General features: G+C 34.3%; 1 protein-coding gene across 3 annotated transcripts in view; it reads left to right on the top strand.

Annotated features, from left to right (window-relative positions):
• Positions 1 to 15,210, top strand: part of rai14 (retinoic acid induced 14) — a 51,128-nt gene that overhangs the window by 26,373 nt on the left and 9,545 nt on the right. For all 3 annotated transcript variants that reach the window (XM_051092817.1, XM_051092818.1, XM_051092816.1), the window contains 4 exons: positions 2,242 to 2,299; positions 5,185 to 5,255; positions 13,116 to 13,222; positions 14,640 to 14,827. In XM_051092817.1, coding sequence (XP_050948774.1) covers positions 2,242 to 2,299; positions 5,185 to 5,255; positions 13,116 to 13,222; positions 14,640 to 14,827 — 424 coding nt within the window. The remainder of the gene's footprint in view (positions 1 to 2,241; positions 2,300 to 5,184; positions 5,256 to 13,115; positions 13,223 to 14,639; positions 14,828 to 15,210) is intronic.

Below are 15,210 nucleotides of genomic sequence, written 5' to 3'. Positions count from 1 at the left end.
TTCAAATCGAGCCTTTCTTAGATGCCTGTCGCTGTGGCGTCACACCGACAGAGGCTGCTTCCACAATAGTTGATTGACATGAGCGTCTTACCTCAGATAAGTTGTAACAGTCCAACCTCCATGTTTTGATGCCGGAGCAGGGATGTAAGTTAGACAAGAATTGAGCGATTGAGGTGTTGTGTTGCTGGATGTAATAATGAACGTAGTGGTCGTCATTTACTCCCGACATCTGAGCTGCTGAAGATGCAGTGGATTACGTTTGTTTGTGAAGGGAATGCACCTCCCAATCTACATATATCCGTCTATGATCCAGCTTCACTTGCAGCAGAAGTGAGTATAAGGGTTTTTTAATGAATCTTTGCGATCGCCTTTCCTAATAATGTGCTAGTTAGCAATTTTAGCGGCTAAAGTAAACAGGCTCGTCACTCCACAGAGAGAAGAGAGGGGCGGGGGCGAGCAGAGCTCATTTGCATTTAAAGCAGCCTCGACCAGAATGGGATGATTTTTGCTGAGCTGATTTTGGCTAGGTAAAAAGGGTATTATTTTACACTACCATTGCAAATTTTTAACCAAAGTATATTATAGACTTTTCATTAAGACGCTAAATAATCATATCGACTTGTGAAAAATGGGCATCCGATGACCCCTTTAAAGGCGCATGTAAATGTGTCTTAGCAGTGTGTAAACACAACCACTGTACAATGATAAAAATTCATTCACTCCTTTTTTTTTTTTTTCATTCCCAAAAATTCTAAACAGTCTCAATTATCAAGCCAATTTGATTTCCTGCGCAGTATAACATCATACTGCTCAGGCCCTGCCCACGACCACTGATGGACTGTCCCGTATTAGCACATTTTGCCCTCAGCCAGTTGTACGCTGTACGCCATTTTTTCCGTGCACGAGCCGCTGTAGCAACAGTAGTGTCTCATAAGCAATGCAGGTGTTTTGTATTTGGATGTAAAAGTGAACATAAGAGTCTTAATTTTTTTCCGGACATCAGAGCCACCTGAGGACGCAGTAGATTAGTTTTGTTTTTGATTGTAATGGTTATGTTTAATGGTAAGAGCTCATTAACATTTAAAAAGACATGTACCGAAATTGGTCGCTGTGAACAGAGCTGTTTTTGACAAAGTAAAAAGTGTTGTTTTACATGACCATTGAGGAATTTTAACCAAAGTATGTTAGACATTTAATGAAGACCATAAAGATTCATACCAACTTGTGGAAAATGGGCATCCGATGTCTCCTTTAAAATAAAACTCTTATTTTGCATTTTAATAATAGTGTTTCACTATATTTCTGATTTTAATGTAGTTTGATCAAATAAATGCAGCCTTAAAGATTTCTTAGAGATTTTAAGACATTAAAACAAATTATACTGACCCCAAACTTTTGCATTAACCTTCCAACCTTAAAAGTGTTCCTTAAGTAAAAAAAATGTTGAATGGTGTTGTTTTACAGAGTAAAGCCTTGGAAATATATTCTCCTTTACACAACCAGGCCGGCGTTGAATTCATTAGCCTTTTTCCCCTGGAGATCCTGTGAAACAGAAGAATTCACTGCTACACTAATGAAAGGGCCTGACAGAAGTAATTCGGTTTCATCCAACAGTCACAAACCAAAACTCCTTGCTTGGCTTCCTAAACACAACAAATGCTCTAATGTCCCCAGTGCATTGGGATTATGCTGAAATGTTCCATGAATATAAAAATGATTTCTTGGCTAAATTTCCCACAGAGTAGATTACAAGGCTAGTCATTTCTAATGACAAAAAAGAGTCTCTCTAATTGTTGGTTTATCTAGGCATACAAGACAAGTTATTGAGGGATTTAAGGAGACATATGGAATCTCGTTTACATAATACTGGCAGTATGGACTACAGGGTTAATTTCTGTGAGCCAGTAATTACATTTAATGGGACGTCTACACAATTTTAGGTCTGATTGGCTGGCGCAGTCAGGTTTAATATAATACACCTCTCCTCTGATAATGCCTGTCAAATAAATGCCTTGTGCCTGTTCATCCATGAAGACCAGCATGACATGCTGTTAAATGTTTAATAGGAGCACACATCATTAACTCGCACCAAAAAAAAACAGCTTGGAGAAAAGTGTAGCTGTTTTGATTGAAATGTCATAATTGGTGTCTAGCTGTTCCTTCTGGGTAGAACATGCCATGGTGGTTTTAGATGATGTGTTTGACGGAATAATTTAATGCACTTCTTACTACTACTTACAGACTAAGTGTGTGGTGGATACGCAGGATAGCACAGGGAGGACGGCTCTCCATCACGCAGGTGAGACTTACTTTAAAGGTGTCGTCAAACTGCTTTTTTAAATTATTTGTGCTGTTCTCCAAGGTCCACTTATAATGTTATCAAGATTTTTACATCAAAAAACATAATTTAGAAGTAATAGGCTATTTTCTGTTTTGATCCCCTCATCTCACCCTGTATGAATATGCATGACGGATTATAGACTTTGAAGTAAACGCCCCATGTTTGACAGTCTGCCACCTTCACAGATGGATGCTGCTGTAATTTAGGTTAACGCATAAATACTCAGTACGTATCAAACAATCTGTAATAACAGAAATTTAAGGCCTGGAAAACCCTTGAAAATAGCAATATTCCTGAAAAGGTACTTGAAAAGTGCTTGAATTATTGAAAGACAGTGTATCAGTGAAATAAGTGTTTAATTTAGTAAATTTTAAGCACATACCTTTTTACGAAAAATTCACGCAAATCAAAAAGCATCATACCTTTTTTGGCTTATTTCAGTTAATGTTAGAAAATAAGCCAGTTGTAGTACTGACTGTGTTGTGTAAACATGGCTAAAGATGCGAAAAGAAGAAACAGATGACCAAATGAACCAATTGAGTCATTTACGCTGGAACCGCTCAGATTGATTCTAAGTCGTGACTTTGATCGTTCATTTCAAGCGATTCACTAGTAAAAACCAGATCAAATTAAAAGAGCCATTCATTTTTGAATTTCGACATCGCTTGTGATGATTTTAAAAAGCACGTAGTGATGGGCGAAATGAGCTCTTAGAAACTCTGAATCAGTTAAGCAATTGCGTCGCAAAATGATTCACTATTTTGAAGCGCTCCAATTGGATCGCGAATCATTTGTTTCACAATGGGACTTCAAATCTCGTATCGCGACTCATTTGATTTAGATCGAAACGGGTTTGTGAATCATTTAGCGAATTTAATGATTCAAATCAAATAATGTGTGATATGCAATTTGAACGTGGGTCGCGAATCATTTAATTCAGATCGGGACTGTGGTGTGGGTTTGCGAATCATTCGTTTTAGATCAGGATTTTAGAGCGATTCACAAATCTATTTTTATGTTGTTTTCTTAAACAGTAGAAAACATCAAACCATTAGTGCAGTACAGTTATAAAAGAAAGAAAAAAGAAAGAAAGTGTACACAAATAAATCCTTTAAGACAATTAACTGGTTGTATGATAGTAAAAGTGTATTTTAGGAGCACCTTCTAATCAATAATCAAAAAATCTGATCAAAAATTTGCCTTCCCATTACAAGGTAATATTTGATTCCTTTTGTTGGAATTTTGTTTTTACCTTTGTAATGGCATTTTTCTAACTTTATTAAAAGTATGCCATCTTTTATGTAAATTTTAAAAATGTATGTGGCACAGAAGAACACAAATGTGGGTTATATGTGTATTATCACCATATCAGTCCATTATATGGAGAAAAATCCTGAAATGTTTCCCTCAAAAAAACATAATTTCTTTATGGCTGAACAAAGAAAGACATGCACATCTTGGATGACAAGGGGTGAGTACATTATCTGTCAGTTTTTGTTCTGGAAGTGGACTTCTCCTTTAATGTTAACTTCTTGTTTATTTAACTGTTGTATTAAATCAATGTCTCATTGACAAACTCCTTTAAAAATCATTAAAAGCTGTCACGCATCTTAGTTCTTAGTTCCATTATAATCAACAAAGCTCTCTACACTGCACAATGAATCTCTTATTTATACACTGTCTTCACTTCGTTTATGAAAGGATTTGTGAGATATGTCCCTCAGCGCAAACACAAATATGATGATCGGGTCAGGCGTACTGGTGCTCCTAAATTTTTTTTGTAGTTGCACGCAGTAGTTTTCAGTCACATTATGCCTTGTTTGTAAACAAATCCGTGGTAAAATGAAGCAAACAAAGTACCGAGTTCTTACTGACTTTTGAGTTCTTAAACTTACAGGATGTTTTTATAGTACAATGACCTTTTATATTTCAGAAGATCAAGGGAATTTTGGTTTCTCAGTTTAAGACCCCTTTAACACTTCTTGGAAAAACTTAGAGGAGCAATTCAAGGACAAGCAACAGGTTTTATCTTCAGTATGTCTTGTTTTCTTTTATTATTTTGGTTTAATAGACCTCTTTGAGGATCGATTGTGTGTTTGGGGTGGTATCGTGGCGTAAATGTGCACTTCCAATTATTAACCCCACGACTTTGCTACCGCCACTCTACTTTTAAGCACAGAATGTTATTGTAGACCATTTGCACCAAATTGCGAGGTGTAGAGGGCAAACTCAAAATGAAAAATCATGTTTTTATTTATGGAGAGACTCTTCGTTTGGAAAATTGCTCCCAAGCAAGCCCATTTCACTTTCTCTATAGAAAAAGTGAGGTGTAGTGGGGGAAAAAACAAACAGAAACCCTGACAGTGTGTTTGTTGATAATTGAGCCTTTTGCCAGCTGTTAGGGATTGAACGGGGGTGGGATAGGCCATGGCGAGCGAGGAGCTTTTAGCCACCTGGAGGTCAGAAGTCTGCTGGCAGGATGTCATTTATCCCACAGAGAAAAACAAGAAGCAAAACATGGTTTCATATAAACTACAAAGCAGAGCAATCGTTACATTACTGGGGGGGATGCATTTATGTACATCCACCGCATGAGAATATGGCCATGTTTGGTTGAGAAACAGGACATGGTGTAATTTTTGCAAGGGGGCGCTAATAATTGTTAGGGAATGAGTGCTGTCACACACTATGAGCCTGGTTTTGCTCTCTGTGGGAAAGCTTGAAGTATTCACAGTAATTACTCTTTAAGAAGTTTGTTGCCCAGCTGTTAAACTCCTATTTGTGTCTCTTTGAGAATAAAGAACTGCTTCTGATTATCTGTCTTCTCTTTCTTTCTTCTATAGCTGCCAGCGGAGACACTGTGATAGTTCAGCTTCTGTGCGAGCACAAGTGTCACGTCAATCTTAAGGACTCGGTATGTATAGTCTTATGCTATTTGAACTGCTGAGAAAATGGCTTTCCTGTCTTTGTCTGCATGTGTTTTGCTGCATCTCAAGACTGCCTGTGGTCTACCTCAAACATGTGCATTGTCAAACACAACTCCTCGGAGACACTGTTCTCTGTGGGTTTGAATCCGTGTTCGCCTGCATTGATTAAAATCCCCATGGCACACTTGAGGTCACTGTTACTGGGAGATTGCTTGTCCAAGGTTGTTTTTTTTGTCTGCTCTGCTCTTGTTTTTTCTGTTTTTCTTCTACAGTGCGTTTTCTTTTATTCCTCTGAGAGTCTCACAGTGCTGCTTTTAAATGGTTTCTCTCTGGGTAATGACAAGAGCACTGACTAGTACTACAAAAGGAGTTTGTATTCTTTATTTACAGGTAGTAGGGACAAATAAAAATCTATCTGGTATAAGAAACATTTGTATTACTGTAAAAAAATGTATATTGAGAGAGATTTTATACAAGATATCAGAGTGCTAATAACTTTTATTTTTTAAATAAATGTATAAAAGTTATTTATAATTATAAATGAATATTTAGTAATTACAAAGTAAAAATTATAAATTAAGTAAAATCTATAATATTTATACTTATTAAATACATTACAATTTGATTTCTTATTCAATTCAAACTGCAAGAATATGTACACTACCAGTCAAAAGATTTTTTTTTTTATTGTTTTAAAAAATCTCTTCTGCTCACCGAGCCTACATTTATATGATCAAATTGAGTATTGTGAGTTCTGTAATATTTATACTTTTTAAAATAACAATTTTCAATTTGAATATATTTTAAAATGCTATTTATTCCTATGATCAAAACTCAATTTTATCATTACTCCAGTCTTCAGTGTCACATGATCCTTCTGAAATCATTCTAATATGCTGATTTGCTGTTCAAGAAACATTTTTATTATTATTATATTATTATCAATATTAAAACAATTGAATAATTTTTTTTTCAGGATTCTTTGATGAATAAAAAGATCCAAAGTTCAGCATTTATCTTCATTAATATTTATACCTTTCAAAAGCTTTGAGTCAGTATATATACATATGTATATACACACACACACACACACACACACATATATATATATTAGGAAAGAAATTATAGAAATTAATGGTTTTATTTAGCAAGGATGCTTTAAATTGACCAAAGTGATGCTAAAGACTGAAAAATTCTACTCAGCTGTTTTTAACAAAATAAAACATAATAATAATAACAATAATAATAATAATAATAATAATGTTTTTTGAGCAGCAAATCTGACTATTAGAATGATTTCTGAAGGATCATATGACTGGAGTAATGATGCTAAAAATTTAGCTTTAAAATCACAGAATTACATTACATTTAAAAATATATTCAAATAAAAAACTGTTATTTTAAATAGTAAAAATATTTCAAAATGTTCCTGTTTTTGCTGTATTTTGAATTAAATAAATGCAGGCTTGGTGAGCAGACTTCTTTAAAAAAACATAAAAAATCCAGCTTTTTTTTTTTTTTTTTAAATGTCTGTTATGTAGTTATACGTATATATTACATATAGTTTTTAAGCAACTGAAAAACTTCAAAGCAACAGAAGAAAATTGCAGTCTAGCATATCCAGAATTTTTATACCTCAGTGTGGTTTTTTAATCTATTGCCCATCATACTGACCTTATTTACTCCTCTGTGTCAGAAATTCATTAATATGCATATGCCTTATCTGGGTATCTATAAGAAGCACGTTATTCTTATTCAACATTCATTGGATGGTTGGAGACTTTATTTTAATTGAGAAATAAATCCACAATTATTCACAGTTATCCTTTAATAGTGGTGTTTTCTGTTAAGACCCACTGCGCTTTTATCCCAGAGATTAGACTGACTGCGGGGAAGGATGTACGACCCTGATGCAACTCCAGAGAAATATTTCATGCTAATAATGCATCAAATAGCTGTGCTCCGTCAGGGGAGGCTGCTGGAAGAAAGCGGCAACATCTAAACAACATTCATTAAGTCATCTTCACTAAAATGTATGGTAGGGAAAAATGGCTTGTGACGTGAATGATTTATAATGAGCCGCTTTGCTTTTTAGACAGCAGAAGCATAAAGTCCTTTAAAGTCAAGTTTCTTTTAATCCATTTTTGCAGGTAGCAGAACAAAATGCAGGATATATTTTTGCATTTAGCATGGAAAAAGTTTCCAATCCTACTTGACATGTTTTATAAACTTTTACTTAACAGAATAGTTCACTCAGAAATTAAAATTTGATCAGGCCATTCAAGATGTAAATGAGTTTGTTACTTCATCAGAACAGATTTGGAGAAATTTAGCATTATATCACTCACAAATAGATCCTCTGTAGTGAATAGGTGCCGTCAAAATAAGAGTCCAAACAGCTGATAAAAGGGATGTTCATTTAGGTTATTTTTCCTAACTCACAGCCGACGCTCGTTAACCGATTATTGACCATTAACTGACAAGATTATTTTAAATTAGAATGTAATCATTTTAGAAAGGATAAGTGACCGTGACCTGTTAAAAATCCCAACATTTGTTTTCCAGGGATTAATTTTACATGCGCAAAAAGCAGAAAACAACAGAACATGAGGATTCACATGGACACATCACGCACATGCAATGCTTCTGCAAGCGGAGAAAAACATCATAAAGCTAGGCTACATAATGAATGAATAGACCTATTCGATAAATATTTTTACTTAATTAACAAAACAAAAGAAAAAGCTGTGCAACAAGTAGCTATTATGCAGAGCTATTTTGTGCTGCGTGAAAGGAAGACGGCTGAAAGCGACATCCTATTTTTCTTTATTTTACAAAAGAACAAAGATTTGTTTTTATTGTGAATGTACACACATATAAGCAAACCGTTTACGTACATGCACACAGTTACACATTGCTAACTTGACAATGCAGCTTTTTCATTATCATAATAAAATATTCACCCAAACATTTGTAAAAATCACACTGCTTAATCGTTATCGACGTCCTGCCGTGATATTATACCAAACAATTTGTTGTATATGGATATTGAAATGCGAGTGAAGTATAAAACCAGGTTTACATAATAAATAATATTTTGGCATTCAGATATACATCTCAAATACAGAAACATTTGGATTTGTGTCGTATAAGAGACCAAACATTAGTTTCAGTTTTGTTTACCCTAAATTAATTCATTTTGTCTTGTTGTTTATATAGCCTAGCTTCTTATATTTTTAATTCTTGTTCATTTCTGAATACTGTTAAAGTGAAAGGATTTTTTTGTGGAGTGAGGGGAACTAAAATAACCTAGCCTATGTTTATAGTGTTTGTAAACATTTTGCATCTGCATCAGGTCTATTTCTGAATGTAGCCTAATGATAAAATGCGACTTAACGTTATAGGTCTACGCAATTGATCTTTTTTTTGTTTGTTTCTCTCTCAAAAACACTATTTTATTTGAACAATCTAGCAAACGTTTTAAAATATTTTGATGAATTACTAAAAAAAATAACCTTTGAAACCATTTAACTGATTGAAACTGTTTCTGCTGGTTAATGGTTAACCGGTTAAAATGAGCATCCCTAGCTGATAAAAACATTACAATAATCCACAAGTAACCCACATGACTTCAATTCATTAGTTAACATCTTGTGAAGTAAAAAGTTGTGTATTTATAAGAAACAAATACATCATTAAGGTGTTTTCAACTTAAACTATGTTTTTTGGCCAACATATGTTTACGTAATGCGTAATAACGCTTCCTCCTGTGAAAAAGTTTAGTTTAGAACTGTTTTGGACTGTTTTCACTTGTGAATCGCGTATGATCTGTGCATATTTCGCTCCTGATTCAGACAAGACATATTTTTCAAAGGAGAAATCTAGTTTGTTTTAATGAACTATAGTCATGTGATGTTTTTATCAGCTGTTAAGACTCTCATTTTGATGGCACCCATTTACTGCAGAGGATTTCATTAATGAGCAAGTGATGTGTTAAATATTTCAAAATCTGTTCCCATGAAAAAAAAACTCATTTACATCTTGGATGGCCTAAGAGTGAGCAAATTTTGAGCAAAATGATCATTTATAATTTTTTGAGTAAACTGTTTCTTTAACCATAGTGCTTGTCTGCTAAATGAACAGCCATTGTCTGCTATGCGACATTATCACCTATTCTCTAATTCACACATCTCAATTGTCACAATGTCAGCAGCTCTTGTGAAATAAACCATTTTTCTTTTCTCAATCTGTAAATTACTCAGAGACAGAGGGTCGGTGTGGGAGGCAACGAACCCTCAAGCTGTGGCTCTCTCATTTAGACAACCGTGACTGAAGAGCTTCAGTAGACAGTAACGAGAATGAGAGAGTCAGAGTAGATGTGAATCAGAGACTGCTTCTGCTTTCGGTCACTGATTATCCACCGTCGTCATCCTCTGAGGCAAGCTTGGCACATTCCTGCATGATTCTCGCCCACTCAGCCTATTGCTTTGAAATACCTGCTTTTGACTGCTAAATTATTAAACGTAGCCCAATGTCGCAATAGCATTCTGGGCTCGAGCACAAATAATGGTTCTTTGATGCCCGCACAGAAGACACTGGGCATTATTTTCAAAAACCAAGCTGTTGGCAATGGACGAGTCCACTGATGTGTTCCTTTTACGATTAAATCCCATCTAGGAGTTTGCCTTTGAGCTGGAAAATAGATGGAAAACTTTGACTCACCTAAAGTTTTGCAAAAGCCACTGGCTCTAATTTAGAAAACTCACACATGGTACTTTTTCATTTGCATCATATGGGATGCTTAAACCCTCAGGAGTATATGGCGTGCAGTATGTGCAAAGGTTCCTAATTTACTTTGCAAAAATGTGGTTGTATTTTAAAGGGATAATTCACCCAAAAAATTATCATTCTTTTATCATTTACTCTTACTCATGTCATTGTGAACTCATATTGTGACATTGTTTCTTCCATAGAACACAAAGGGTATCATTTTGAAGGCAGTTTCAATGAATGGAAACTGACACACAAAAGCAAAACAAAAATATCATATTGTGTAAAAAAATTGCATTGCTTGTATTGTGTTTCACAGAAGAAAGTAAGTCTTAAAAGTTTGCAATGACATGAGGGTGAATAAATAAGAATTTTCATTTTTGGATGAATTGAACTTATCTTTGATAAGTTTATATGCTATGAGCCAAAATGTGCCAAAATTGTACATTTAGAAGTAAAAACTTGTACAGATGTACCTTATCTAACCCTAAAAGGTGCATGTTAGTATCTTATGGTATTTACACCACCTTTCAAAAGTTTTTGAACAGAATTTAAATGTTTTTTTAAAAAGTCTCTTCTGCTCCCCAAGCCTGTGTTTATTTGATCAATATATTTAAATATTTTTACTATTTAAAATATATACAAATATTTAAAACAATTAATTAAAAATGACAGAAGCAACAAAAAAAAAAATACTAAAACTTAAAATTCATATGTTTATTTGATCCAAAGTACAGAAATATTTTTACAATTTAAAAAGAAAAAGGAATGACTGAAGCACATAAAAAAACACTAAAACTTAAAATACGTAAAATTAAAAATGCCAAAAATTAAAAGCTAATTCAAAATATGAAAAAGTATATTATATATACACTACCAGTAAAAAGTTTTTGAACAGTAAGATTACAGCAAAGTACAACAAAAGCAGTAAAATTTTGAAATAAATTAATTTATAATTTATAATTAAGTTAAGTTAAAATAACTTTTCTATTTGAATATATTTTAAACTATAATTTATTCCCGTGATTTCAAAGTTGAATTTTTAGCCTCATTATTCCAGTCACATGATCCTTCAGAAACCATTCTAATATTCTGATTTGCTGCTCAAAAAGCATTTATTATTATTAATATTATTATTATTTTGAAACATCTGAGTAGAATTTTTGTTTTCATGTGTCTTTGAAGTATAGAAAGTTCAGAATAACAGTATTCATCTGAAATAGAAATCTTTTGTAACATTAAAAATGTCTTTATTATCACTTGTGATCAATTTAAAGCATCCTTGCTAAATAAAAATATTAATTTCTATCAAAAAATGTACTCAACTGTTTCAAATATTGATAATAGTAATAATTAAAAATGTTTCTTGAACTGTAAATCAGCATATTTGAATGATTTCTGAAGGATCGTGTGACACTGGAGACTGAAGTAATGGTGCTGAAAATTTAGCTTTGGTCACAGGAATAAAAGATATTTTAAATAGTAAAAATATTTCACAATATTACTGCTTTTGCTGGATTTTGGATCAAATAAATGCAGGCATTGTGAGCAGAAGAGAATTCTTTAAAAACATAAAAAAAAATCTTACTGTTCAAAAACTTTTGACTGGTAGTGTACAAATGGCCTTTGAGCGGAATAACACGGCACCTCCTTATAAAATGTTTTGTTTGATAGGGTGTTCTCACAAAACTTGTTTTACGTTACAGTTAATGAAAATATATGACTCACTATGTAAACAAACCAGTCATTTGATACAATTAGCATGGTTGTGAAAAACCCCCCAGGTATTTGTTGTAAGCAAACTTTCTCCACAGCTGCCTTGTGCTGTGTTTATCAGTACTGATGCAGTTATAAACTAATTAATTGCCATTGATGTGGTTTGCTGTGTGAAGAAAAATGCTTGTTTTCAACTTGAATGGCTTGTGAAAAAATGAAAGAATTCACAACAATTTGTCAATTGACCTACAGGTCACTTGTAGAATATACAAAATAATGTGATTTAAACACCTTGACCACCTTGTGATGTGTAATAGCTACAAAATAGGTAATTATTTTATGTTTTATCACCCAAGTATTGGGTGCACAAATGTGCCTGTTAGTTTAAATTGCAATTATAGCATTGCCTGACCTTTTGGGCTGAGCGCTGACCTTCCAGATGTCTTAAATGTTAGCTTGTTAAATTTAATCTGGTTTTGGCTCGTCAACACATGCCAGGGTAGAAACCAGCCAACGCATAAGATTGTACTAAATCATTTAATTTTCTCTGCTTAATGCCATATGAGCTCAAAACCATCCCCTGGACTGCAATGACTAAGCATTTGCCAGTTAAGCTACAAAAGGAAAAGCATCTAAAGAAACCTTTGTACCTAGAACACGCGCTTAAAGAGCTTATGAAATAATGTTCATGTCTGTGCGATAAATCAGCACCAACACGGTGTCAGTTTCCTCGCATGTTCCAGGGAAAAACGGCACAATGTTGTGAGCTTACATAGAAAGTCTAGACTTCCAATTCTTGCTTCCTGAAGGAAAACTAATGATACTCTTGTTTTTCTTTATAAATTATTCAAATTTAGCATAACATCAGCGGAATTTCAAACATTATTGTACAGCTCACAATGTTTTTGAATGCACAGCCTCTTTTGTTGTTGCTCTTGTAATAGTTTTAACAGAAAACCTGTGCATTCGTGCAATGCTGTACAGAACCACAGTGCAGTTTTCAGGTTTGCAGATCAAATTTAGCCCTGAAACCCTGAATGTGCCTCGATGAGGTGTCAGTTTCTCTCACTCTGGAATAATTGGCAGAACCCCGGTGACCTTTGAGGTCGCTGGCGGGGAGCATTGAGTTCTTCCTCTTCCTACATGTATGTACGTTACTATCATGTAGACTTTAATGCAGGTTATACTTCATTTGATTTTAGTCGTCTGAAGCTGTAATACATTTTGATGATGTCTCGCTGTTTAATGCTTGAGCTCTGTTCTGTCGAATGTACTGTCTGTTACTATAACATCGCCTCTTAACATGCAGAAGATGGTGTTTGACGAAAAATGATATTGACTCAAAGCTCTTTTTCATTTAGGATGGCTTCACACCCCTGCTTTTGTCAGCCAGGCATGCACACACAGAGGTCTGCCAAAGTTTATTGGACTGGGGCGCTGACATCAACGCTAGAGACAAAAATGGCAGGTATGGTTCTGCTTATCAGTCATAATATTGAGACTGCTGAAAACAAAAGTTTCTTGGTTTAAATATTGCATCCTGCTGTCATAAAGTGTCAAGTCAGCTAAATAAACTTAATTGGGATGCCAACAAGGTGGTGGTGTGCAGTGGTGCTTTGAAATGAGAAGGCAACGTCTTCAGTTTTTTTTGTTTTTTTTTAATCAAATGTAAATTAATGTCCAGGTCACATTTTCTTGGTTGTATAAACATTATTTACACTATCAGAAAAAGAAAAAAAACTATTCTGTTTGAAATTTATACATTAACAATGTAATCAGTATTCTGTTTATTAAAGCCAAGTATGAATCTCATCAAGTTAGTGTTTTTAAGCATTTTACATTTATTCCAAATTAATAACTTAAGGCAGTAATAATTTAAAAAACATATTTTATGTGTGAACAACATATTTAATATTTGACTTGTAACTATTTTTGAATTTTTCAGATCATCAGTCATCAAAGCTCTGTAAATATTCACAGACACATAGATTTACTTTACATTTCACTAAGCTGATTACTCACTAAAAACTACCACAGATCATGTTTTTATGCCATTTTAAGTCTTATTTTGACGTGACAAAGTGGTTATATCTTAACACCATTATGTAATTCATTCAGACTGATTTGTGAACGCAGAATGCACACAAATGCAAGAGGCAGGATTTATCACATTAACCAATCACAGGCTTTGCCTCCTCTCATATGACTTTCCCCCATTCATTTACTCATTCAGTCACCCTCCGCCAAACCCACCGCATGCTTTAGGGGATGTGTTAAAACTCAGTGGACTCATGGGAGGCGAGAGACGCAGACTGCTGCTGTAACTTTACATGCAGGTGTCGCTGTTGGATAATGTTTCTTTAGAAAAATTTGTCGTTGTTTTATTTTTGTACTATGAATTTTTTCTCATCCAGTATTTTGTGGAGACACTACCTTCCTTGCCTCCTCAGAGGAAACGGCACTGCAACAGTGTAACTACATTGCAGCACAGTAGCGTAATCCATCTTAAGGCAGAACGTACAGAACACTGACATTCAAAAGCTTGCTGTCTGCTTTTTTTGAATGTTTTTAAAATAAGTTACCATATTGTGTAATATTATTACAATTTAAAAACGTTTCTGTTGTAATATATTTTAAAATGTAATTTATTTTTGTAATGGCAAAGCTGGGTTACTCCAGTCTTCAGTGTCACATGATCCTTTAGAAATTATTCTAATATGCTGATTTGGTGCTTTTTAAATTTGTGTTTTTTTATTTATTTTGAGGAAACAATAGTACATGTTTTTTTTTCAGCAAGTTTGAGTAATGCATCCTTCCTGAATATAAGTATCAATTTCTGACAGCAAACTTTTGGACAGTAGTGTAACGTGTTGTTACCTGTGCAGAACTGCAGTGCTGTTGGCCAGTGAGAGCAGCTGTCCAGCCGCTGTTGAGCTGCTGGTGCAGAGGGGAGCTGACCTGCAAATGGTGGACTCGTTGGGACATGACGTGCTCCATTATGCTAAACTGTCGGGCAGCAGCGAGGTCCAAACCATTCTCAATACAGCCCTACACAGACAGCAGTCTGAGTCAGGTAAACGCATATGCAAACACGATGCTAGTTAACTCAATTTTCTTGTAAAGCTCACATTCCAAATTATTAAAATACCACTGGTCAGTATTTTGTGGAGCTGCTTGTAATTGCAAATTGTTGCTACTGCTGTTACTATTACTAGCATGAACATTATATACAGTTGAAGTCAAAAGTTTACATTGCAGAATCTGCAAAATGTTAATTATTTTACCAAAATAAATGGGATCATACAAAATGCATGTTATTTTTTATTTAGTACCGACCTGAATAAGATATTTCACATAAAAGACTTTTATATATAGCCCAGAAGAAGTATAATAGTTGAATTTATAAAATGATACTTATTTCTGTTGTTACCTGAATGATCCACAGCTTTTTTTTTT

The sequence above is a fragment of the Labeo rohita genome, chromosome 21 (genome assembly GCF_022985175.1).
Source record: "Labeo rohita strain BAU-BD-2019 chromosome 21, IGBB_LRoh.1.0, whole genome shotgun sequence".
Taxonomy (NCBI): Eukaryota; Metazoa; Chordata; class Actinopteri; order Cypriniformes; family Cyprinidae; genus Labeo; species Labeo rohita.
This window is presented reverse-complemented; position numbering and strand designations above follow the sequence as displayed.